This window comes from Echeneis naucrates, chromosome 15 (genome assembly GCF_900963305.1).
Source record: "Echeneis naucrates chromosome 15, fEcheNa1.1, whole genome shotgun sequence".
Classification (NCBI taxonomy): domain Eukaryota; kingdom Metazoa; phylum Chordata; class Actinopteri; order Carangiformes; family Echeneidae; genus Echeneis; species Echeneis naucrates.
This window is the reverse complement of record NC_042525.1, coordinates 11,467,332-11,491,262: the sequence shown is the minus strand read 5'-3', so window position 1 is coordinate 11,491,262 and position 23,931 is coordinate 11,467,332. Positions and strand designations below refer to the sequence as shown.

Here is a 23,931-nt window from a genome sequence, read left to right as displayed (position 1 = left end):
ACTCATATAATACAATGATCTATTTACTGTGTCAACACGGAAATATAACACGGGGAAATTCCACTGTGCTGTGCTACTCATGATCTTAGCATCTTATGCAATACAAATGACGGACAAATGTTGATATTTTTTTTAATCATTTTCATCAACTACAGTTGATATTCTCTGAACATTCAGATATTCATTAACTAGCAAGAATACACTGAGCATTTTTCTCTTTGCCTGCTGAGTTTCATTCATTGCAAAAGACAGCATGTTAAATAGGGTGTGTTTTTAATGATGAATATTTGGAATGTGAAATATAATCCAGCAAATATTAACACTTTGTTTAACTTGTAACTTGTAACTTGTAACTTGTTCCACACATTTCTGTGACTTTGAGCACTGTATGGGTATGTTTTATAAGGCAGGTAGTAAACAATATGATGTTTGGTTTTTTGTCATTTTAACCTAAAACTATTTAGTGTTTCATAAATTACCTCCATAAGTATTGAATGAAACATTTTGTGATGTTGACTATTAAAAATATAGTAAGCTTTAAATAAATGTATTTAAAGTGAGACTGGATTTAACTTTTGTGTAGGATTACAACACTGGCTTAAAAAATCTAATTTTCACCGAAGAGAGTATTTAGTCGAGATGTGAGAAATGAGAAGTTAGAGTGACACTCTGTCGTGGGTGTGCACAAAAAAAAAAAAAAAAAAAAAAAACTGATGTGGGAAGGTTATAAACAGTCATAAACAGATCAGGACATGACATGTAGATATTAAGCAGAGAGAGACTCTTCTTGTCACCAGAACATAGCATTACAGTAAAGGGCAGAAACTATGGAGACATTTTACAGAGAGCAATTTCAGGCAGACTTAGAAGCCTTTGATATTTCTGAGAAACTTGGATTTCTTCTTGAAGAGCCACTGGTAAAATTTTCATGTTACTTCTTGTCTTCACATAACAAAAAAGATTTTCTGTGTTGTTCGGTCATATGTTTATAAAAAATTGTGATGATTATAAATGCACTGCACTCGTGTATTTCACTCTACCTTTTAGGGCTTGACATACTTCCAGGTTTGGATAGTTTTGTGGTGCAACTTATTCAATGCATTTGAAGACATTTAATAGAAATACTCAACTCATTTGGTTTTTATTATTGTCTAGACTAACCTTCCAGACCATTATGGGGTGTGGATGGACCTTGCAAATAATCTCACACATCTGATAGAAACACGTAAACTACGGGATCTGGTTGATAAGGTGAGAATGAACAAAGTCTTCATCAATCAAACGCTAAAAAACAACAGCATATAAATGTGAACACAATGTTTAATTTGTAAACTGTAAAGACAAAAAAGTTGTACCAAATCCTTCTTGATCCAGATGCCAGTCTTGATGCCCGATATCCTGAGCACTAACAGGGAGCTCAGGCTGGCCCACCTGGTGCTGGGGTTTATCAGCATGGGATATGTATGGCAGGAAGGACGACAGGCACCTGCTCAGGTAAAAGCAGTGGAGTAATGGATGGCTAGAAGACGAATGCAAGAACTGCTCTGTGAGGCTTAACCATGACACAGTGGTGCTTTGAGCTTTCATCGGTTACACAAACTGAATTTTGGACCTACCAGACAAAAAGACAAACCCGAATGTTTGAACCAATAGGCAGCCATTGCCATCCTTGCCAACAGCATGACTAAAAGTCTCATGATTGACTATTTTGCCTGCTGACAGATCCTTCCAAAAGCCGTGGCCTTGCCCTACTGGCTGGTATCCAGCAGACTAGGACTCCCACCCATTTTAACTTACGCAGATTCAGTTTTAGCCAACTGGAAATTAAAGGACCCTGATGGGTGAGTAATGTTCCTCTGGCACCTCATTACATGTCATGATTTCAGGTCCATATTCTACATACCAATAACAGAAACCTTCCAAAAGGAAAAGAGGAAAACTCTAATGTATGAGCAACCTTTAGTCACATTGGAAAAATATCTCGTTGTCTCAGCTGATTAAACTTCCTCTTATTTTCCTTTTCATTTTCATTTTCATTTTCATTTTAGGGATATGCAAATTGGGTGAGTAGACAGAAATGAAGGGTAACCAACTGCAGTTTGAATTTCTCCTTTGGACTTTCACACAGGTTTTATAATTTGCTCATCATGTGATTTTCGAGAATAGGAACCTGGACTTAATATTTTCCTTCCCTGGCGGAGAAAGTTGTCGGGGATTTTTCCTCGTGTCATTGTTGGTGGAGATGGCTGCCAGCTCAGGCATAGTGGTTCGTAATGGCAGTTCTTTCTCCTCTTCTTCTAATTCTTTTTCTCAACTCTTTCCAAACCACAGCCTATTTCAAGTACATGCCTTCGATTCTTACATCTCAGTCATATACAGTGTGGCCTTTTTCTCTTGTCACTGATAAACTTTCAACTCTAACCAGGGGGCCCTGGAGGTGATGCATGCTATGAGAGTCTCTGACATCGCTGGCATACAGAATGGTCTCGCCAAAGTAACTCAGTCTTTGAAGAAGATGAAGGAAACTTTCAAACTCATGCACAGTAAGTTTAAATTAGAACTATCCCCATCTGAATTTAATCAATTTACACACTGTGCCTTTTATAATGGCAGGGAAATTAGAATAACAGAATTTGTGCTCTTTCTAGATCATGTGGATCCAACTGTATTTCATGGAACATTGAGAATTTTTGTCTCAGGGTGAGTTTTAGTCCGCATAAAGGGTTGCATACTGAAGCTGCTAAAGCTTTTTAATATTTATCTCGTCTGATGCACATTTGTCTCACCACACATCATAACTTCCTTCTGTTCACAAACCTCTATTGTACTTTTTGCTGTTGCCGCGTTGTTCAATAGTGTGGCATGGCAAGTGGTTTCCAAAAGGAAATCCATGCTATATGTATGTGATCTGGGCTGTCTCAGGTGGCGAGACAACCCAATGCTTCCGAGGGGGCTGTTGTATGACGGTGTGAGCAATGAGCCAATTTTGTTATCGGGTGGAAGTGCAGCCCAGAGTTCAGCCATTCAGTGCTTCGATGGATTGCTGAGTATCGAGCATGAGGATGAGACAAGTAAAGATGCATTTCCTTCAACCTCTGACATCCCCTCGATGCTTCTCATGAATGAATCACTCAGTTTGTGCAGTCAGTTGATTGCCTGGACAGAAAGCGTTTCCAGGAAAGGCAGTCATTTGCTTCTTTTTTTTTTCTCTTCAATGATCTAAGGAACCTTTGTGACACGCATGAGAGATTACATGCCTCCTGCTCACCGTCAGCTGATAGAAACTCTCTCGGATTGTCCATCTCTGCGACACTTCATCCTCTACAACTCCAGCATTGATCTCTGCCAGGCCTACAACTCCTGTGTCTCAGCACTTGTGGATTTGAGGAGCTACCACCTCAATACTGTGACCAAGTACATCATTGTTCCCGGTAACCGCGCCGTGGGCAGCCCGCTCAGAGGGGTGGGTACTATGCTGAACACCACAGGCTCTGGTGGATCCAACTTCGTGGTCTTTCTCAAGAGTGTTCGCAACAGCACGCAAAAATCATTGATCTCAAAGGAAGCATCAGTGTCAAGAGAAACTGAAATGTAATTTCTAATATAAATGATTTAATGCATAACAGTTAACAACTGGCTTCCTCGCCATAACATTAAGGTTGCATTTATGACCAATCTGTGTGGGAAAAAATATTATTATTATTATCATATAGTTGTCACTATTGTAATTTAAGTGTGATCATGTTTGGTAAATGTTTTCAGTATTTTTAGTAGCGATGACCTTTCCATCATTGTGGGTCAGCTTAATAGCAGCTGGAAGTGTTTTTGTTTATGCTGCGCAGTTAAACTTCTCATTTTGCTGCAGAGACAGGAAAGCTGAATGAACAGTAAGTAAATTAATCTTAAACAGATAGTCACACATTAACATACAGCCCTTCATATAGTGAAACAAACCACACTTCCAGCTGCAGGGAGCGACTACATTTAGTATTGTGTCTTATTTATTCTGTTTGTATCTGTATACAAAATACACCTTTCAACATACACTTCCTTATTTAGATGAAATGTATTAGCATTTAAATTCAAAGTATTTCAATTTTCAATTGCTATTTTTAATAGATAATAGAAGATGGAAAAATGTACCTATAATATACACAAAAATGAAAAAACACATTTTTCTAAACTGCATTTGATCAATAAATTAATTTTATTGTGGAAGTTGAAAATGGGAACTCGAGTAAAAATGCTGTCAGAATTAATGAAGGTCTAGCAACAAACATAATAGCCAGACAGCGAGTGAGAGATTCAGGTGATGAGAATAGAGGAGACCATGTGGCTATGTGTAGAATCAGCATGCTCATTTTGATCGACTGTGACCCTCCAGGTTCAGGTTTGGAATGCAAAGTTTTGTTTCTTCTTGCTATTGAAGTTTCATCACATTATATGAGAGAAGAAACTGCTGCCAGCTCGGGTCTTTTGGTGATGCGGCTCTGGCTGTAACAACACTCTGCACCGGTATAGTTATCTGCTGTTGTGCTGCCTCTTAGGCTCAGTCAACATAGGAGACCACTGAACCATCTTCAGTTGAAAATGTTTTAATTGTGATGTAGAAACAGTAGAAAAATGCATAATATTGCACAAAATCACTAAATTGCACTTCCTCAAAGTACAGATCTTTGCATGGAAATTGGTGACCTGAACAATGTAATCTACTGCGTGATCTTACAATGGGAGGCCAGTGTGTGTCTTCCTGACATATAACAGTACCATAATTTACATAAAACATGAGCTGCTGTTACAAGGTTACTTGAAGAATTCCATGAATTCTTGCTTTTTAACAGCGTGCAAGTTCAGTGTCATTGCTACATAATTACCATCTTATTGTATTGTTTTTTTTTTTTTTTTTTTTGTACTTTACCAAAGCTGGTGGCTACAAGTCTTCTCTGCTGTAAGATTGCTACCATACTCCTTTAAAACTATGTATAGCCCTTCTTCTCTTGCAAATTCAGTGCACAGTTATCTGTGTGGGTTGGTAGACAGGTGTTCTGTAATTGTTGTCTGCTGAGAAAAAAAGAAAAGTCAAAAAGTCATTAAATTTTTACAAGACTTGCAGTTTGAATAGGGAGCTGAATCAATGTGACAAAACAACACACCAAGTAATCGCTAAACGGACATGAAACTAATTATTTAAAAACAGAACAGGATAAGATCTAGCCATCCCATCTGAGTTTTGCTGTAACACAATATGTGATTAAGTGGCAAAGCAAATTCTCTGGACTCAATGAGAGAGAGAGAAACAAAACCTTTTATAACAACAAAACACTTTTTATATTCGCATTAAAAAATACTCTGCCTTTGATATTGTCAAAATGTATATATATTTTTTTATTTTTATTTTAAAAAGTTTGACCCAACCTAGATCAACAAATTTTACCTGCTTCAAGAGGAGGAGCCCAAACATCTTTAGAAAAAAGTTTTCAACTTCAATTTACATCTTTGCTTAAAAGGATAGAACTTGTAAGATATAGACTGTGAACACTATGTGTCAGTGTAACCAACAGAAAAGGACAAGACAGTTTAGCACAGCGAGCTAAATAGAGAGAAAGAAAGGACAGCGGCAGATAAAGGGACAGCGTTACAAATAGACGGAAGAGACAGGGGTTACTAACAAAGGCAGGCAGGCTCACTTAGACAAACTGAGCAGGTTGGGAACAGATAAGGGCAAAGAGGAGAGGGTAGACAGGGTTATAACAACATTAGCAACATACTGCAGTGTAATGTAGTGAGTTTCAGTCTTTTGCAAACGTTCCTCTAAATAGTCAAATCTTTGTGCTTTGCAGGAGGTGGGGCGGATGTCCATTCAAAGATTATAGCTTCACTCATAAAAGGCCCTCCACATGACGCCTCCTCTTGTTGCCAAGCAATATGCTCTAAGGGGAGAAAGACCAAAAGTGCATTGTATTGGAAGATGTCATAAAAAGACACAGACATAAACATAGAGGGAGAGTTGCATTTATCCAAAATATAAATAACATTAAAGAAGGTTAACAAAGGGAAAACCTGGTAGAAGGGTCACATACGGTCAGTGTACCAAGCTCTGAATGGCTTCCCATAAAAATTTAAGGAAACGTTGTAATGACAGTAAAATGACCTGTTACTAAAGACCATCAGTAAGGCCTTTTATTTTAATACTGTTATTTTGATCACAGCGTCTGACAGCTGAACAGGTGAAATTGTGACTGAATCATGGCCTGTTATGACAACATGCTAACCAGCAGTTGCTTGTAAGTAATTTCCAACCTGCTGTTGAAATTTATTTGAAAAACTGTAGCATCCTCAAAATCCCCAAAAGTGTACGATAAAGACAATAGCTGTGCTGTGACTTTGATCATATTTACCTTCAAAGAGATACTAAGAAACAACAGAATATCGGTCTCATTTTGTGTCTCACACAGCACACAGCCTCCCTCTGGCTCATAAACTGCTGCTACCACTGAACACAGGAGGCACAGAGAGGTGTGCCTCTTGCTTGTGAGAAAGTCCTGGTGACTCTCTTCTATGGAAAGCTTTTACATTTATCTAAAAAGGGACCAGATGACTAGATTTGTTCTTACTAGGGTCTGAAAATAAAAACTGATGTGATTTTAGAAGAGAAACATCCAAAAGTCACTCACTCACCCACTCAGTCACTCAGTCACTTGATGTAGCACTGGACTGTGACGAGCCCAGCTAAATAATACATGTAGAAAATGTATGCCAAAGCTCACCTAGTTTTTGCAGGTGTGTGTCAACCTCTCCGGCACATACCAGAAAAAGGCTTGACAGGTTTTAAAATGGTTTTTGTCTCTGGTGTCCCCCAGCTGACTTGATGTGCAGTCTCAACTCAAATGAAGTGGTTTTTGTCGTTATCCATCGCCATGAGTTGAACACTCCCTCTGAATATTCCTCCTCCATTTTGAGAATAACAGGGGTATTAATGTGCCCAATAAAAAGGGCAGTTTTCAAAGGCTTCATGTTTAATTCAAAGGAACCAGAGTTTCCAGCGCGCATGCTTTTTGTACTCTGTCTTGGACTTGCGTTTCGGGGTGGAAGTGAAGACTTCATTTGAGTAAGGCAGAGCAGGACGTTGTTGGCCATCCAGGGGGCAAAGTCTCTTCATCAGGGGCTGAAGCTTGTCTTCCTGCAGCTTGAAGTCTAGCTCAACACTGTAATTCAAGCATAAAAGGTATCATTTCAGAATATTGAAACCATTCAGTTAGAATAAAGGCTCTGCTTCAGTAGTTTGGCTTTCTTGACCAACAGTAGAACTGGGCACATTAATCAGAAGGGTTTTAAAAGCTCGTAATCTGGTTGACTATAACATTTATGACTCAGATTCTGATTTATTTTTTCGTTTTAATAATCCATTGATGTCCAGATGGGCGCTGGGATCAAGGCAAACAGTTCGAATGCACCGACTGACACCCTGGCACATATTTCTTGTGACACATATACATATTTTAATAACCCCTTCTTGTAGTACAGTTCCTTTACATCAAATCTTTTTTCATGTAAGCAGCATGAGGGCTCTCCCTGCATAGATTATGTTTGTGTTTAAAAAAAGATTCAGAATGTGGGTTGCTCCTGACATCAGACCTTCGCCTCCGCCGGTGTAATCCCAGGCTGGTCATCGTCTGATTTTGTTCCAGCACTGTGGTTGAACTCTCTGTCGGATTAAATCTCTCAGGCTGTGAGATATGTGGGGCTTAATCCCATCCAAATGAAACCTTTGAGATGCCAAACAGCCCTTGATTAACTGCTTATATTCAAGCATGGGATAAATGCACTATTACACACCATCTCCTATCAGTTTATTGCTATTGATTTGTCGTGCTCTGTTAATGTATTTATTCCTGGGGCGTGCAATAAATTTTTGAAGCATCGTTGTGCAAAAAAAAAAAAAAAAAAAGCATGAATCATCCGCTACATTGCTGCCAAAATCACTCTCCTTAACAAACCTGTGTTTGATTTTTGATATATTTTTAAAATGTTTATTTATTTCCTCCATCATTACCTAACAGATTAACACCATGTTTCAAATCACAGGGAATAGTATGACTTACAAAGGTTTTTCCTGTCAGTCAAAGTCTGGAGGATTAGCGGAAGAAAGAAAAACTGAATGCTGCCAAAAGAGATGACGTCTGTCATGTCAAGGTCAAACATATAGTCCCCTCCTTTTCTGTGGACAGATAAATAGACATTAAAGTACAAAGCTTGGCCTAATAGGTTAACCACGTTGATGGACAGTCTAATTAGTCCACTGACAGATACGCTGCACTCAAAGTGACTTAATGAATCCTGGGAACTGTCCTCACCCTTGAGATAAATGTCAGTTAAGAACAGAGCTCTTTTAAAGCCTTCTGGGGAAATTCTCTTGTTGTACATTGCTGTGGTAGTTCTTCATTTTCTCATATGCCTTTCTTTTTCTTATTTCCACTTCAAATGAAAGCTAACACTTTCCGATTTGTTGAATGTTGAACACTTGATGATAGGACTGTTGTTGTAGACTGAAGCCTTAATCTCGGCAGAACTGTTTCTTGCAGTACCACTTTTACAGCATTCCTTATTTCTAATACTCATTGCATCCCTCCTGCTTTTACCTGAATGCATATCTTTTGTTTTATGGCAAATTCGTTGTTTCCCCCATAAATGCTGTTTAAATAATATTGATTTGACGATAAGCAGAGCAGGATCTCAGCAGCACAGTGATACATAGAATAGCTTCAGCAATTATTAAGCAATGAATCACTCGGCAGATCACTACGATTATTGTGTGCTGTGGACAAATGCCTCAGTGGGAACCCAGAGGCAAAGCTGTGTGATGCGGGTGGCGCTGGGGAGCAGGTGCTTTGGCAAACAAAAGCCCTATATCTAAGATCATCTCTGTACACAAACAGATTGAAGCGGCTGGAGACAGGGAGGCTTTTCTAGGGCATTCAGCAAAGCAGATTAATCATCTCTTTAGCTATGCAGTGCGAGTAGCTGTGGCTGTGATCAGCAGCGAGCCGTTTGTTTGTCTGCGGTCGTGGTGCACTGAGCACAATTCAATGATTGTTTCTCCTGGGAGGGATTTCATTGCTGTGAGATACCTTTTTAGAATGCCATTCTCTATTCAATGAGCGGAGTCTACCTGCTCACGACTATTTTCTCTCTGCTACCGGCACCTCTCAGCACAGCGTCATTTCTCCTCCCGTGATTTTCCCTTCGGCCATTCACAGTTCAAAGTCACTACTTGACAAGATGAGTGGTTCAGGCCCAGTACAGTGTAGCAACTTCAGAACTACATGACAGAGTATAGTAGATTAAACCACTGCAGAGCGATGGTTATTGCTGCCACTGACAGGCCACAGTTGAAGCATAAACTTCCCACAGGTTATGCAAATCAGATGCAGACTTCCTCGTTCATTTCTATCAGATAGGAAAGCAGAGCCATTGTTTGGTACATTGCTGTCTACTTCACATACGTACAGAGCAACACCCAATCCCATTGATGAGAACAAAACAAAATAAGCAATCTTAAAAATTCTTCACCAAAACAACCAAAGCACAGCCATCGCAGCGTGGGACACCACTGCGAATCAGATCTTCGAGTGTCATCATGTTGCCTTGCTCTTGCTTTTCTCTGCACAGAGAAAAGTCATTTTCATTTTTAAAGTCATTGTTAGTCCCAAATTGGAATCGCTACATTATAAACTTTGATTTAAATGCTGATTCTTCTTCAACACAGCATGATAGTAATAAAAGCCTTTAATGCTTTGGTCTGAGCTTGTGTTTCAGACTGGGCTTTCCACAGTACACTGGGCTGACTCAGCGGTAGGTCACGTGTAATTTGCAAATGATGCTCTTGTAAATTTTGTTTGAACTACACATGTAAATAAGCGCTGCGAGGGAATCTAAAGGGCTGAAGGTAGCAATCATCCTTATTTTTCCCCACTTTTGTTTGTCCAAGGTTTCCTTCTCCACACCACCGTAATGAAACTAAATGGAGTTTGTTTTTCAGCTCAGAAACAGCAATTGAACGTTTCCGAAGGAAAATCCAACCACCAATACTATCTGCATTGCTCAGTACCACTGGACATAGTTAATGGGTAAATAATTGAAGCAACCCTTTCAGGAAGCCCAATTTTCCCCAATGCAATGGCCAGTATTATTATAGTTCTTGGACTAATTTATAGTCTCTACATTCTGCCTCCTCTCTACTTGCCATACCAATGCCCTATTTGTTGCAGTGATGTATGAGATACTGCTCTGAGATTGTAAGAGGAAAGCTTCAGTCTGGATAAGAACTTAACATTGACTACCTGAGCTCAGCAGCTGTCACAGTCCTGAATTTACTGGACTGCGTCTCAGCAGCCGCTAATCTCAGTTACTGTTGCAACATGCAGTTTCTGTCTAACTTTGAGGGATAGTTGGTCTTTTGGCCCCAACTTGGCTGTGGTCCATCTCTACTTAGTCTTCCTCAATTATGTGCCACACAGAGTAGTACTGCAAGGTGATTACTTGTGCCCTATCAGCAGTTTAATTCACTGGATTAATAGACTTATAATAACAGGTAACACTGGTGATGAGGTCACAGCAATTTCACCGATGAGGGAGTTTTGTGATATGTCTTATATAAGGAGCAAAGTTAAACAATAAAGTGTTTTATAGGCTCATGCCTCTGGGTTTTACCAAAAAATACTAAACAGCACTATTTGCCGAATTGAAGATATTTCTGACAATTTATTTGGCAGAGATAGATGGGACCGTGATGGATTACCACCCTGCTTGCCAAATACAGCTCCACTCTGTTCAGTGACTGTTTGGATGAACCAAAATCAACAACAGTTTAATGATGCAGAGCATAGATGAAATGAGTCTTCCACTTTATCAGAACTCTGCAGAGTCTACATTGTGATTTTATTGCCACTAGTGTGCTTTGGTTTAATGACAACAGACTGAAGTCACTTCTTCTGCCATCAGAATTTGTTTGTTAATTAACCCAACTTCACTCAGCAGCATACAGAGTTAGCACACTTTTTGTTATCAAGATAAGATCTGGGGAACTAATAAAAGAGAAAGTTAGCTATATGCTTTAGGGCTATGCAGCAGAGTTTGTCAGTATTGCAATGTCTCTCACTTCAGTGAAACCTAAATGTACTCCTTAACTCTATTTATCTGCAGCAAGACATAATTGAACCATACTGTATGTCTAGTGGACAGTACATTACATAAAATAATATAATTTACAGCCTCATATGACCATCTAAATATTTTCACATATCCTCTCCACTTAAGCAGCCATATTGAAAGGCCCAAAGGTTCAGACATGGAAGAAATGGCTGAACCTACGAGAACAAATCAGTGTTACGACCCTTTTTGATCAATATGGACAGACTGCACCATGCACACACACACACACGCCCACACAACACAACATCGGGGATCATTAGTAGGCTACTGTGCATAAAGATAGGAACAATTTTTTTGTTGCAGTGCACATTTTGGTTAAGCCTTACCCTGTGGTCTTTGTCACTTTGATAATTTGTGACCCTTACATGAGTCATTGTGAGTATAAAGAAATTACCAAAGACTATGATAATCTACTATAACAATTTTAATTTAATTTCTGAAACTGGAAACTGTCAAAGTGTGAATGTTGGATCGTGTAGGTCTGCTGTGGGACAAACTTTCTAATTTTATGCTCCATAAAGTCAGGGGATCCTGAATTATTCACCATTCGGTGTTGCCTGTGATGTACTGCAGCATTTTCCAGGTAAGTGTTTATTAAGTTCAATGATGTGTTGACTTTGGCTCCTACGGAAATTACTTTTTCAACTGGAGGATAAAGGCATGCCTACATTTGTTTGTCAGCAATATAACAATATAACCTAAATCATACCACAGTTTCATAGAAAACCCTGCAAAGAGGACTCAATTAAATTAAAGACTCAAAGTTAATTAATTACGGGTAAAATTAAAACTAGTTGTTCTTTGGCTTGTGTGACATTTTCAATGTGGTATGTAAGAAAATTTTGATTAAACCTTCAACAGCTCCCAGATCATTGTTTGAGATATACACCAGCTCATCATCTGCATAGTAATGGAAGACTGATATCTTGGCAGATAATACCTATAATAACAGCATTTACTGACAGGAAAGACTCGGGCGGGCGGGGGGGGCATGACTGAAACTTGGGGTACATCACAAGAAATATTTATTCTTGGGAATTTTGGGAAATAAAATAGTGTCTGTCGCTAACCGGATGTTAGCGATAGACAGGAGCTGAGATCCAGTTTTTCTGGCCTGGCTAAGGAGTAGTAGTCAATGGTGGTCAAATCTGATTCTCTCTCTCTCTGACTAAATCTCATTCTTTTGTTTGTCCTTTTGTTTCTAGTTTTAATTCTGCTTTGACCAACATCAGGCCAAAGTTCCTTTTGTTGATGCACTAGAGGTAAAACATGAAAAAGTCTTTCGTCTTGCATTTTAGCCACCTCTGGATCAGTTGTGGTGCTAATCATGTCCACCTGGACTTAATTAGTGTATGGCCCACATCAAGGAAGGTTTCATCAAAATCTCCAAAATGAGGTATTTTGTCATATTATGCCAAGGGGAGAAACATTTTTCTACTCATATTCTAAATGTGTTACTTTTTCATTCTGAGGCTAATTCAGATAGGTAGGCCAAGTTATAACTTGAGAACCACCTGCTAACAAGTAGGTGCATGTTCATCCTTTGAACATTAGTATACTCAAAAAGCTTGAAGGCCTGCTGTCAGAACCAAAAAGAACTGCCATATTTGTCTCGTCAGTCATAGAATAAATTGGAAAAATCTGAATACAGCCATTTAATCATGTCATATGAGCAAAGCCACGCAGACTGAGTTAAGAAGTGGTCTGATATGAATTTAGATACCAGGATCTGTCTTGCCAGAAGAAAACAGATGGGGAGTGGTCAAGGCGATGTGACAGTCATGGAGATGGAGGAGGGGATATATTTAATTATAGGTGATGTTTTGCTGTCAGGTGTAATGAAAGAGTTTTCCCCTAGACAGCGACTTCATCAGAGGCAGCTCCAGGGGCGGGGGATGGTTGTATTTTCATTTATAATCTCCCATAGGGGTTTATCTTGTTTTGTTTAGACCTTTTCATTTCAAGTTTATTAAGGCAGATTGTACAAGAGGCCTCGACCACTTGGGAATTTTGGTTGTGCCTCAGAGAAGCTTCTTAATGTGGTTGTTTAAGTTGGTGAATATGACACCTACCACTCACCAAAAGTGGTTCTCACTTGAGGCTCAGTGATTTCTCTGCCTCTGATAGGAAATTACAGTTCCGCTTTGGTGTTTCTTCTAGGGTTTCACTTCGTAGTCTGGGCCAGTGACACACAATGCACTCATCAACGGATAAGACAGGGGAAACATGTTTTCAGAGAACAGGACACCATTCCTTTTCCCTGCTGCTGGCGAAAAAAAAGTCAACATCACTAATATATTATTTCACAAAATGATATTGTTATTCTAATACAGACAAATTTAATATCCACACATAATATTAAATTAGCAAATGTGTTGAAGGTACTTTCATTTAAATCAATGGAAAACAGCTTTCATTGGACAGGACTGTTCTTCTGGGTTTGGGATTATTAACAGTAGTCTGTTTTCCTGTTTTAAAGAACACAGTAACAGGAGGGTTCAGCTGCAGAGGCTTTAGGAGTGAAGTGACAAATGACATAAGGTTACAGTTTCCCACCTGCTTCTGAGCCATTTTTCAACTCCAAGCACTTCAGGACCCCCACCCCTCACAGACCTGATGTGTATTCTGACAGGAAAACAATCACTATCCGCTACCTTTTTTCTAACTATTCTACATGTTAAAGCTGGATGTCTTTATATTTTCTCTGATGACCAATTCTTTCACAGTGCAGGCAGAAACCTTTTCAAATCCAATTGGTGTAACAGGCACCAACTACCCAGCATCAATCAGATCCATGGAACGGTGAATATACAGCAAAGCAATGCTTGGAGCCTGGAGCCATCCGTTTCACAATGAAGCACATCATACAGCATTAATGACAGCAGTGAAGAGGGCCCACCTGTAAATGATGCACGCGCTGTTTCGACAAGTGTCACAATTTGCTGTGTCCTGTCCTGTTCGGTAGGAGAGCCTGTCAAAGGAGAGACGAAAAGTTATTTGTGATATCGGGTGACAGGATTGAGCGTCATATTTCAGCACCTGTGGGCATCAACTATCAGACAGATTTGTTCGGCTTGTTTTTCGCCCCGTGTTGTTTATTCCCAACAGTTGAAAATGCAGCAGGGGTTTTGATTCTGCAGTGCTCTCAGATTTGGTTAATCAAGTGTGCATGTGTTTACATAATAGGATTGCCTCGCTCTCCCATGACATCGTTTTAAAATGTGTTCTGTATCTGTATTCCATAGGCAATAAGGAGTAAACGAAATGCTGCATGGATCACATTCAATGAAAAATCAATAGCTTTCTATCTTCTAGGCTATCATGTAAATCGTTTTTATTCATCGTCTAACTCAATTTGCTACAGACATCTTAAGCATCAGAGGGAGAAAAACAAAATCTTTATGACAAATTATGTGTCATCTGTTTATGTCATATCTTCATTGCTTCAAAAAGCTGCTTTTTATACTGTTTAGGACTTGTAATATACATGCAGAAGGACCAGGATCAACTGTAAGCCATTTCCCTGGGGCATAACAGAAGCTTATATATGCACATGTCAATGAGCAAACATTAAATTTTCAGGAGCCTTTGTTGGTCTAACACAGCACTGTCTTTAATACTATCACTTCTTGTCTCATATTTCCCCAGTAGAGTTATTAAACACTTTCAGGTAAGCGCGTTGTTATTAGAACTGTCACCACATGTAAAGGTAGGCTGCAGCGCTTTGGGGGATGAAGGGAAGGAACATGTTAGAGCCGCACACATAATTGCTTGCTGTCGCTGTAGCCCTTCACCCTGATGGATGACATGTGGAGGGGTTAGACCTCAACTGTTCACTGTGACATGAAAGGTGACCTCACGGAGGGGAGACAGAACAGCCTCTGTGTGGATCAAAAATGCTGATGGGAGCTCAAAGTCAACAAGTTCATCCATCCTGCCCCTTTTTCAAATGAAGTCTCTTTGAACAGCTGTGAGCAAGGACAGTAACTCACTGCACCAGCAAGGTCCACGCCAGTGCAGTGCTGCTGCCTGGCTCTTCATGTACATGTAATTTAAAGAGATTCGCTTGAATAATCAAAGTGCATTAACCTAAATTTATAAGCACTGTGTGTGCTCAGCATACACACAGCATAAACTTCTTTTCTGCTAATTTAAGAAAAAATGTTCATGACCCAATATACTGTGCTGGCGCTGTGTTAAAGCGCAGAATGCCCCTGAAAATTTTTTCATAGACTCCTCTTGTGGGAAAAAAATAACTGCACCTTTAAAAGTTGTTCTCTAAGCTTGTTGGCAGGGAGATTCACTGCTGTGTTGTTTGCCCACGTCAGCTGTCCTGGGATATGTCCTGTCCTCGTCATTTTAGTTTCTCTGTCCATACCCCCTGCCTACGTGCCTGCTGTTCTGCCTCCCAGAGAGCTTCATAGTATTTTGTGTTGGACTGTTAGTGTGTGAACAAAAACGACATTCGGGTCAGGTCGCACTGTGTTATCTTCTACTTTACACATTTTGTATGTTGTGTATAGACACGGCAGAAATATGCAATATTTATTTTTTGAGGTACATTTACTGCACAATGCACCGTCATGACTGGTATAGGTAGAGACTTCGACAGCTGTATATACAGTAGCTGTGTGTATAGAACAGTGTTAGAGCAAAACCATCACTGCAACAACTGCAACTCTGAGTAAATATGCATTACAGATAGAAAGGTAAATAGTAAATAGTAACCGCACTACGCTTGGTGTGGTAGGGTTTATTCCCATTTTTCAAAGGAAAATGAGGTTGAATGAACTACTTGACAAAACTTTGAACACTACAGTTTATGGGCTGAAACATACATAACAAGGTTTTAAAATATATTTAAGTGTGCTGTGATTGAGTAAGCAAGATGGAATATTTTATTTTCATCAGCGCCAAATGATAGGCATTATTAGATGTCACTTCATTATTATCACGTCATTTCTTTAAATTTGGGAAAATCTTGAGTTGTGAAACAGATGTGGGACAGATAATAGCAAATTTGTTGTTTATAATTCCTGTTTAACTTCTCCAAGCAATATTTTTCATATTTGTTATTAGCCAATGGAACATGTGAGCCATGACAAGTAAAATAATTATTTTTTTAAAATTTTTTAAAAATTATTTCATTTCCAATGTAAATTCTTAAGTGGAGATTACAGATTTGAATATTATACAAACTGTGGCTCTGTCTCAGCTGGAGCCATTATGTCAATGCACATATTAAAAATGCTGCGCCATAAAATTTAGATACTATTTGTTCATTCCTAGCGACATGGCACTTTTTAGTTCATTTTTGGTTCATCTTAAGTTAAAGCTTTAAAGCACATCTGGGTGTCCAACCATTAAAAAAGGGTTTAGTTAGAATACTACTATGGAAGTAAGGTTTTGTCTATGACTGCACTTCTCAAATAACATTGATGGCACACAACACAGCCAAGGCACAATGGGAGGCACAGTTTTGTGGAGATGAAAGGCAAAGTGTTATGAGGCTGCGCTAATTGGTCCTATAAAACCAAGTTCCACAGAACCACAATGGGGTGCCTTATTCTCCACTGGATGTGAATAAGGCTCAAATACAATTTGTTGTGTCTTGCCTTGGGTTTGAGAGATAGAGTACATTGATTCTTACTATTGCACTCCTGCAGGAATCTGGCTGTGGACCTGGCTTGAGGATTTTATGGAGCATGTTAATGCATTTTCTCATCTAAAGGTATGTGTCTGATGAAATATGACATTTAAAGAATTACTGGAAGCACTCTCCCTTTTACAATAAATTACACTGTACTCCTGTGTATTGTACTGTATATCTGAAATGCCCCATTAGACTTTGATGCTTGATTAACTTACCACTCCACTAAAATAATTTTCTAGCTATGCTTGGACTGGTGAACTAGCACTTAAAAGGTTACCACTTGTTTAGTGAAATATCTTAGTGTCCACAGAGGATAAAGTCTAAAAACTTCAGTGATCCTCTGATTTTAGACTTTAGCCCACACCATGGATTTTATTGAAAATAATGGTTACAAAATGGGGGGCTAAGATATTTGGAACAGGCATTCATGGTCCCCAGGAGACATGTTTAATTTGACCTGACCGTTCATTTAGCTCATGACATTCCCATCAGCCTCAGTCATATTTCCTGTGTGGATTTAATGAGTCGATCTAAGCAGTGCTAAATCAAGTTAGTCAATATGGATACATTCTATCCACAAAGCATCACACTTACCCTGCACATAAAGGCATTTATCATAAAGTGCAGCTTTAGAGACTTGCCTGTCTGGGCTAAAAGTCTTAGACTCAGTCTTTTTCTCTCAACTGGAGTTTTGCTTTCATGTTTTAGGCCAGAAAGAAATAATTGTGGAAATCTGAGTAGACAGTAATATTGATAAAAAATAATATATTGAGGAGAGAACCTCAGCAGTCAGACAACCGTGCAGGATTTATCCAAAAGGATAAATCTGAATAAGGTTATCTGAATAAGAAACCAGGGAAGCAGTGACATTATTACATGGCCCATGGAAAATATCCATCACTGTTTACAGACTGACTCTGGATCGAATCTGAACTTTTATAGTTTGTGTGTTGTGTAAACAGCTCTTCTATAATACAAGGAATATTACCAACATTTATGATTCACTGTCTAAGGGATGGAAGCGGCTAAAACACTTTGGCTAAACCATTGGTCAGTTTACATTTCAGCTGTCAGCTGAAATATAAATACTGCTTTGTTGAACTTTTCTAATCTTACTATAACTCTGTTATTCCCAATTACAATTACAGCGACTAGAACAAATTATGACTAAAGCTATAAAAACAGCATTCAATTAGTAATAAATGAGAGTATTGATGGCTTTTATCTGACAACACACTGAAACATGCATATATGTAGAATGTATGTTTGGATGTGTGCTTGATGTAAAGGTCTGCTCAGTTTTGCTTATTCTACTCACCCCTCTCGCTGTGCTTCACCTTTCTCCAGCTCCTGAATTACTCCAAGTAGAACCTTGATGGTCTCCTGGCTGGAGCAGATGAGGCTCTCCATGGCCTGCAGCTGTGCTTTGATATCCTTGTCTCCAGTTAAGGGCATTATTTGCTGGCTGTTCCCAAGACCTGGGGCTCCCCCATCTCCTGGAGGAAAGCCCCCGTCCCCACTAACTGTTTGCTGGAGTTTAGAGGAGGCTGACACATGCCTTGTCCGACACTGTCCTTTTGACTGTACAGAACATTTGGCACTATGGGGAAGAGTCTGTGACTGTTGTTCGTTGAGCTGCATGCCCTTTTTCCGTTTACAGCTCAAAGAAGGGCTTCCCAAGGACTCCACCTGTGTCAAGGAGTTCCACGCAACAAGGCCTGTGCCCTTTGACTTGTCCTGTGAAAACTCTGAGTCAGCCAGCTGGCGCTTTGAGGAGGTGCCAACATCCATGTCGTCTTTGGGTAATCCTTTGTGTTTGGTCCTTGTCCCATAAACCTGGTATTCTTGTTCACTTTTGGAAGGGGGGGTGCTTGGGTGGCATTCTTCTGAAAAATGTGAGTCTGGGCATGAAGGTCCATCCAAGCAGTTGGCGCTGGAAAGCAAATCCTCTGTATCACTGCTTTCATCTGTATGGTGAAGCAATGCTTTTGTCTGCCCAATAATTTTACCCTTGTATTTGGAGGACTCTCCAAAAGGTTGTCCATCCTCTCCTGCTGCCTTGATATCACTCAAAAATCCATTGTTATGTCCCCTGTAATCTTCCACCAAAGCAGTATGTTTAAATGTATGTCCTTTTTTCCTCTCAAAAGGGAAAGTCTTATAACGCTTAGTGAGGTCTGGTGAGGTCTGGACACCAGTACTCTTGGTCACATTTGGAATAGAGCGCCTGGCAGGCATGGTCATGTATTTTCTGTGTGTCACTTTGCAAGAAATTGATCTGGAGCGTCTTCCCCGATGCTCATTCTGAGCCTCACAGATATCCTTAAAACGCACCTGTAAAGCCTTGTTTCTTTTCTTCACTTGCCGCTTGCCTGATTCTGTTCCAGACTGTGCATCAAGACTGTGTGATCGACCTGTCTCTGAATCTGATTCATCCGAATTTGAGAGAACAATGCATTTGGTGTCCTCTTTACTCACCATATTTCCTGAAAAAGGAAAAAAGAGAACAAAATCAGACTGTGTATTTCTCTGTTGTCATGACCGGATTATGTTCTTCTTTTGAGACCATAACTTTACATCCTGGCAGAACATCACAGGCCTCTGTTGAAGGCAAGATCTGTGGTGAAAAATCCAAATCTAAGGTTGAAATTTTAAATAATCAAGTTGAATTCTTAGGCAGTGTATGATAATACAGTTGAATCTTGTTGCATGGTTGGATTCAAAAGAAATAAAAAAGCATTGTAATTCAAAATATATCCAGTTTTAATTTAACCCCCAAAATCATTGTGTTTTCCTAAGTATGTATACACCACAATTTGGAGCTCTGCATTGCAGAAATAAACCCATGAGTCGTAGCTGACTTCTCACATATTGGTTCTTTGCATACTTGAATCTTTACCCCTTTATTTCAAGAACCAGAGACATTGACAGTTTTTCAATTTGTGCACATGAGTCAGTGAGGGGATTTTCCTGGCCACCCAGTCAGGGAATCTGCTAAGAGTGAGTCACCACACATCAACCAAGGAGTAAAGTAATGAGACTTCCATACCTCCAGAACTAGAAGTGCTCAAAATATCTCCTCCCAATTAGCAAGTATGTACCATTCACATTTTGTCCTGTTAGGAATTAGGATAGACCATTTAGAAACTCACTTCACTGCCTCAAATACAAACCACTAGGCTAACTAGTTTTCACTTTCAACAGTATTTCTCGTTAGGCTTTAGTGTTTGTGATACATATGTGCTTTTGATTTCTTTAGTAGAGAAAGAATAAAACCGCTGTGGGCTTAGTTGGCTCTGTGGCTTATTCCACTGTTGGCTGATATAATTTTTGGGGTTTCCATTTGGATCCCTTTGGAGGCAAAACCTGTCCTCCCTTGGAGATTAATAGTGCATTAGCAGGTTATTTAAAAATTATATTTCCTGGTCTTCATGTGAAAATCGCTGTTATCACATAGCAGAGTCAAATGTACATTTAGTTAATAGGGTTCCTTTTCTACTCAAACAAATGGGTTTATGTGACAGCTCGCTTCACTGTTCTTATCATAATTACGTCTAAACTGCTGAGCCTCTGTTCTATGCTCTGCACTGACACACTCAGCCACACTCATTGCCATAATCCTAGATTTCTGTATATCCACACACTCATGGTCATCTCCCTATAATGCAATAACATATCAGAGAGTATATTTTTGTGTGGTGCACATGATAACCCAACAGTGTTTTGTTACTGCACATCTGTGGGGTGGATGATTTTATAAATAATATATTGCCCCTTATACGCTTGGGTCTTTAGTAGAGATGACCTCACAGCAGCTGCTCACACATAATACTCTCTACATAACAGCTGATGTTGAGCTTCTCCACATGTGTCTTAACTCTCAAAGGGTAACTCTAGCATCATTACTCTCAGGTTTACGCTGTGCTGAGTCAACAGAGGAGGGGAGAGCATCCCCTGATCTGATCTGAAACTCTGTACATAACTCTGAGACTTCATTTTAAATCTGTTCCACATTGGTCTGCCTACTGAACTGACCTTTAACCTTAAATATTTATAAGTTACTGTTTGGTACATTAAAAGATTCAAACTGTTTGAGAAACAAACTGTTCACACAGAAATCTGCTTCTAACCCATCATCATTTTAGAGTTGGCGTGTGTTGGGGCAAAAAATAGTCTAGGCCAGGACCAGTTATGACCAGGAACCATTATCCAACATTCAATAGTGTAAATTTATTCATTCATTCATCTTCAACCGTGTATCTGTTTTAGGGTCAAAGGGGTGGAGTGGGGGTGCTGAAGTCAATCCCAGCTCACATAGGGTGATTGCAGGGTACACCCTGGGCAGGCTTTCAGTCCATTGCAGGACCACGATGTGTTCAATGTGTAAGAAAAGTACAGTTTTGGCAATTTAGGAAAATCTTCCAAGAAGTACTTAGGCAGATTGAGCTTGGTGCAGTAGGGCTTATTCCCAAGAATATGGGATATAAACCTGAGCCTGTTCAGGACCGGACTGAGATGCTAACCTCTGTGCTTGTCTTTGTATTTTGTGTGGAAAGCTCTGCCTTTTTTACCCAAAGGAGCAAAGTTTCTTCTCCCTTTCTCTGAAATACAATACACACTTTCTTAAAAAAATAATAAAAAAGATATCTTTTCCCCTGGTGTAATTGTTGGCACCAGGGACTTTCCTGAGCTCTAATGGTGTCATACTGCCCATGTGGTTCAACTGAAGATCAGTGTCTGCTTCTGTTTCCATTGTTTCCTGATCAGACACTGCTATATTTAAATGATCTAAAAGTCATCAATTAATACACAAACAAGTTACAGTAAATACATAAAGTAAGTTGCATTGATAATTACCATTCAGTAGCAAGCAGTGTCTTTCTTGGCAAGCACACACTGTACTTTCCCAGGTATTTCCCCAGTGGAACTTTTTTTATACTTTTCCCTTCAAGTCCGAAACTCCAAAAAAGTATCAAAAATATTTTCAGACAACTGGTTCTGCATATGGTTTATGAATCTTTGATTCCTACTGATATGACAATGGCACAAACCAAGGTAGCTTAAATGCACATATCACTTTTAAACAATACCACAGTAACTCACAACCATATCCTTGATAAATATATAGCGGAGCAGCTGATGCTGCAGCGTGTGCACGTACCAACGCGCCGCCATTGCCGCCTCAGGCCCCGCCCACAGGTGGCAGATGGGTTACGTTGACGGCGTGCAGGTGAAAACACCTGCTAAAATATAATTCAGTGAAGAAACAACATTTCCCCCTGAAATGGCCTCTGGCAAACAGAGGAATTGGACCGCAAGCGCTAAAAACTGTTGGCCTAGATGTTTTTTTTTATTTCCATGCGCACTCTTTACCGGCCCTGCCAGTCCTTTACTGGAGCCAGCGGATTTCTATGGAGCTAATACTGTTCTGCTTTTGCCAGCATGGACTACACTGCCTACTCCGAGCTGATTCTCCCTCCAAGGGTAAGTTAATTTATGGCTACATAATGTTACATGCCTAGTTTAATTGTTGAGCAGATTCAGAAGGCATGCTAACTCTGGCTAAGCTGCTATATTTTGAATGTGTTGGTGTTACAAACGCTAGCTTATTTCTGTGGATTGTATCACGGCCTGGGCCGATGGTTGGAGCTGGGTTGGTTTTTGTTAGTTGACATGTACACAGTTGAATATCTTACTGAAAGCTGCTACAGGCTCCTGCTGTGTTGAGGACCGATGGTTTGTTGTGTGTGTTTGGTCTGAGCTGTATTGTGAGTTGGAGGGGAGGAGTGTGTGTTTGAACTCGGCGCATTTGTTTTGGTCTGTTGTTGGTTTATGATGTGTAGTGACAGTGATGACGATGTACAGAAACTTTGGGACTGAACCTGGGCAATGATTTGACATCAATATATATATCGTCAAGAAAATTGTTTCTGATATGTCTACATACATTATTTCCAGCATCTGTTACTTTCTGACGTTCACGATAGGCCGCTGCCGTCCGTCTGTGCGTCATGACGTCATCACAGGCACGCAGTCAGCGCTCGTCTCTTACGCGGGAAGCGTTAGGTGCTAAATTGTTAGCTCTGTCCGCAACAGAAATGTGTAAGTTTCAGCAAGTCAACGTAAAGCAGACAGAGTAGCTGAGAGGAGAGCACAGATTAACTAAGCGGTGTGTAAGTGGTTTGGCTATCAAAGATCGGAGCCGACCAGCAGCGGAAGTTCAGGCATTTTAGATAATTAAGTCAGTCTGTTCCTGAAACATCGCCATCTCACCCCACGTGTTCTTCTTTTTTCATATTCTTTATCATGGCTAAAGCATTTTTTCCCCGTGACATTTATAATGGGATATCAATATCAGAATTGTATTAAGAAATATATGTCAGTCTATGCATTTTGGCCATCTTGTCAAGCCCTATTTGGGACCAGAAAATCATTTATTCAAGCTCATTACAATTTTGAATTCTTTGTAAATGAAGCTCTGTGATGAGATACCGGCATCATTTTGGTTTGATTTGGATCAATGTGATGCTTGTTTCTGCCCCTCCATGCAAAACTGAGTTTAGGTGCATATGATCAAATAGAGAACATTTCATTTTCTCACTCATCAGTGATGAAACACATTTTCACAGCTACTGCCTGAAAAATATAAAGCAGTGCAAGGAAATGAAATGATGTCTGATATGGTTCAAAGGAAACATCAGAAAGAACTGGTAAATCATTTTCATATGACAAGACACCACACAATAAATAAACTCCAATAAATCTTTTATTAACAACAGCAATTTATTCATGGTGCCGCAGCTTCACTGAACGTAATCATGTCAGTCACTGGAAATTTGTCAACACGATTTTTCTGGTGGAGAAATTTATACAAAAGTGACATTTCCTAACTGTCAGATCACAGCTTTCAGGAAAATTGTGTGTAGATTGGACTAATGTTCTTTTCTGAGTGACAGATGATCTAGATCTGCAGTGCAGGTACAGCTCCACTGTGTGTGTTAGTTTGTGTGTGTGTGTGTGTGTGTGTGTGTGTATACATATAAATAAAACAGTATGTCACTGTTTGA

General features: G+C 39.6%; 2 protein-coding genes across 2 annotated transcripts; one reads left to right on the top strand and one right to left on the bottom strand.

Annotated features, from left to right (window-relative positions):
- Positions 1-803: 803 nt before the first annotated feature.
- On the top strand, positions 804-4,181 carry LOC115055573 (indoleamine 2,3-dioxygenase 2-like). The gene is made up of 10 exons (XM_029521491.1): positions 804-917; positions 1,156-1,251; positions 1,375-1,494; positions 1,723-1,841; positions 2,049-2,063; positions 2,167-2,266; positions 2,426-2,543; positions 2,649-2,700; positions 2,923-3,071; positions 3,225-4,181. Exons 1-10 carry the CDS (start codon positions 828-830, stop codon positions 3,593-3,595), a joined length of 1,230 nt encoding a protein of 409 aa, XP_029377351.1. The 5' UTR covers positions 804-827; the 3' UTR covers positions 3,596-4,181.
- A 2,840-nt stretch (positions 4,182-7,021) lies between these two features.
- Positions 7,022-19,345, bottom strand: insyn2ab (inhibitory synaptic factor 2Ab). The gene is made up of 3 exons (XM_029521821.1): positions 18,183-19,345; positions 14,111-14,182; positions 7,022-7,205 (listed from the first exon to the last, which is right to left on the bottom strand). Exons 1-3 carry the CDS (start codon positions 19,343-19,345, stop codon positions 7,022-7,024), a joined length of 1,419 nt encoding a protein of 472 aa, XP_029377681.1.
- Positions 19,346-23,931: the final 4,586 nt, after the last annotated feature.

Coding starts and splice junctions, on each gene's coding strand:
- insyn2ab (XM_029521821.1), bottom strand. CDS start 19,345: ATGGTGAGTAAAGAGGACACCAAATGCATTGTTCTCTCAAATTCGGAT. Junction 14,183..18,182: donor GGTGAAGCACAGCGAGAGGG/GTGAGTAGAATA, acceptor CTCCTTTGACAG/GCTCTCCTACCGAACAGGAC. Junction 7,206..14,110: donor AGCGCGTGCATCATTTACAG/GTGGGCCCTCTT, acceptor CTTGAATTACAG/TGTTGAGCTAGACTTCAAGC.
- LOC115055573 (XM_029521491.1), top strand. CDS start 828: ATGGAGACATTTTACAGAGAGCAATTTCAGGCAGACTTAGAAGCCTTT. Junction 918..1,155: donor TTCTTCTTGAAGAGCCACTG/GTAAAATTTTCA, acceptor ATTATTGTCTAG/ACTAACCTTCCAGACCATTA. Junction 1,495..1,722: donor GACGACAGGCACCTGCTCAG/GTAAAAGCAGTG, acceptor GCCTGCTGACAG/ATCCTTCCAAAAGCCGTGGC.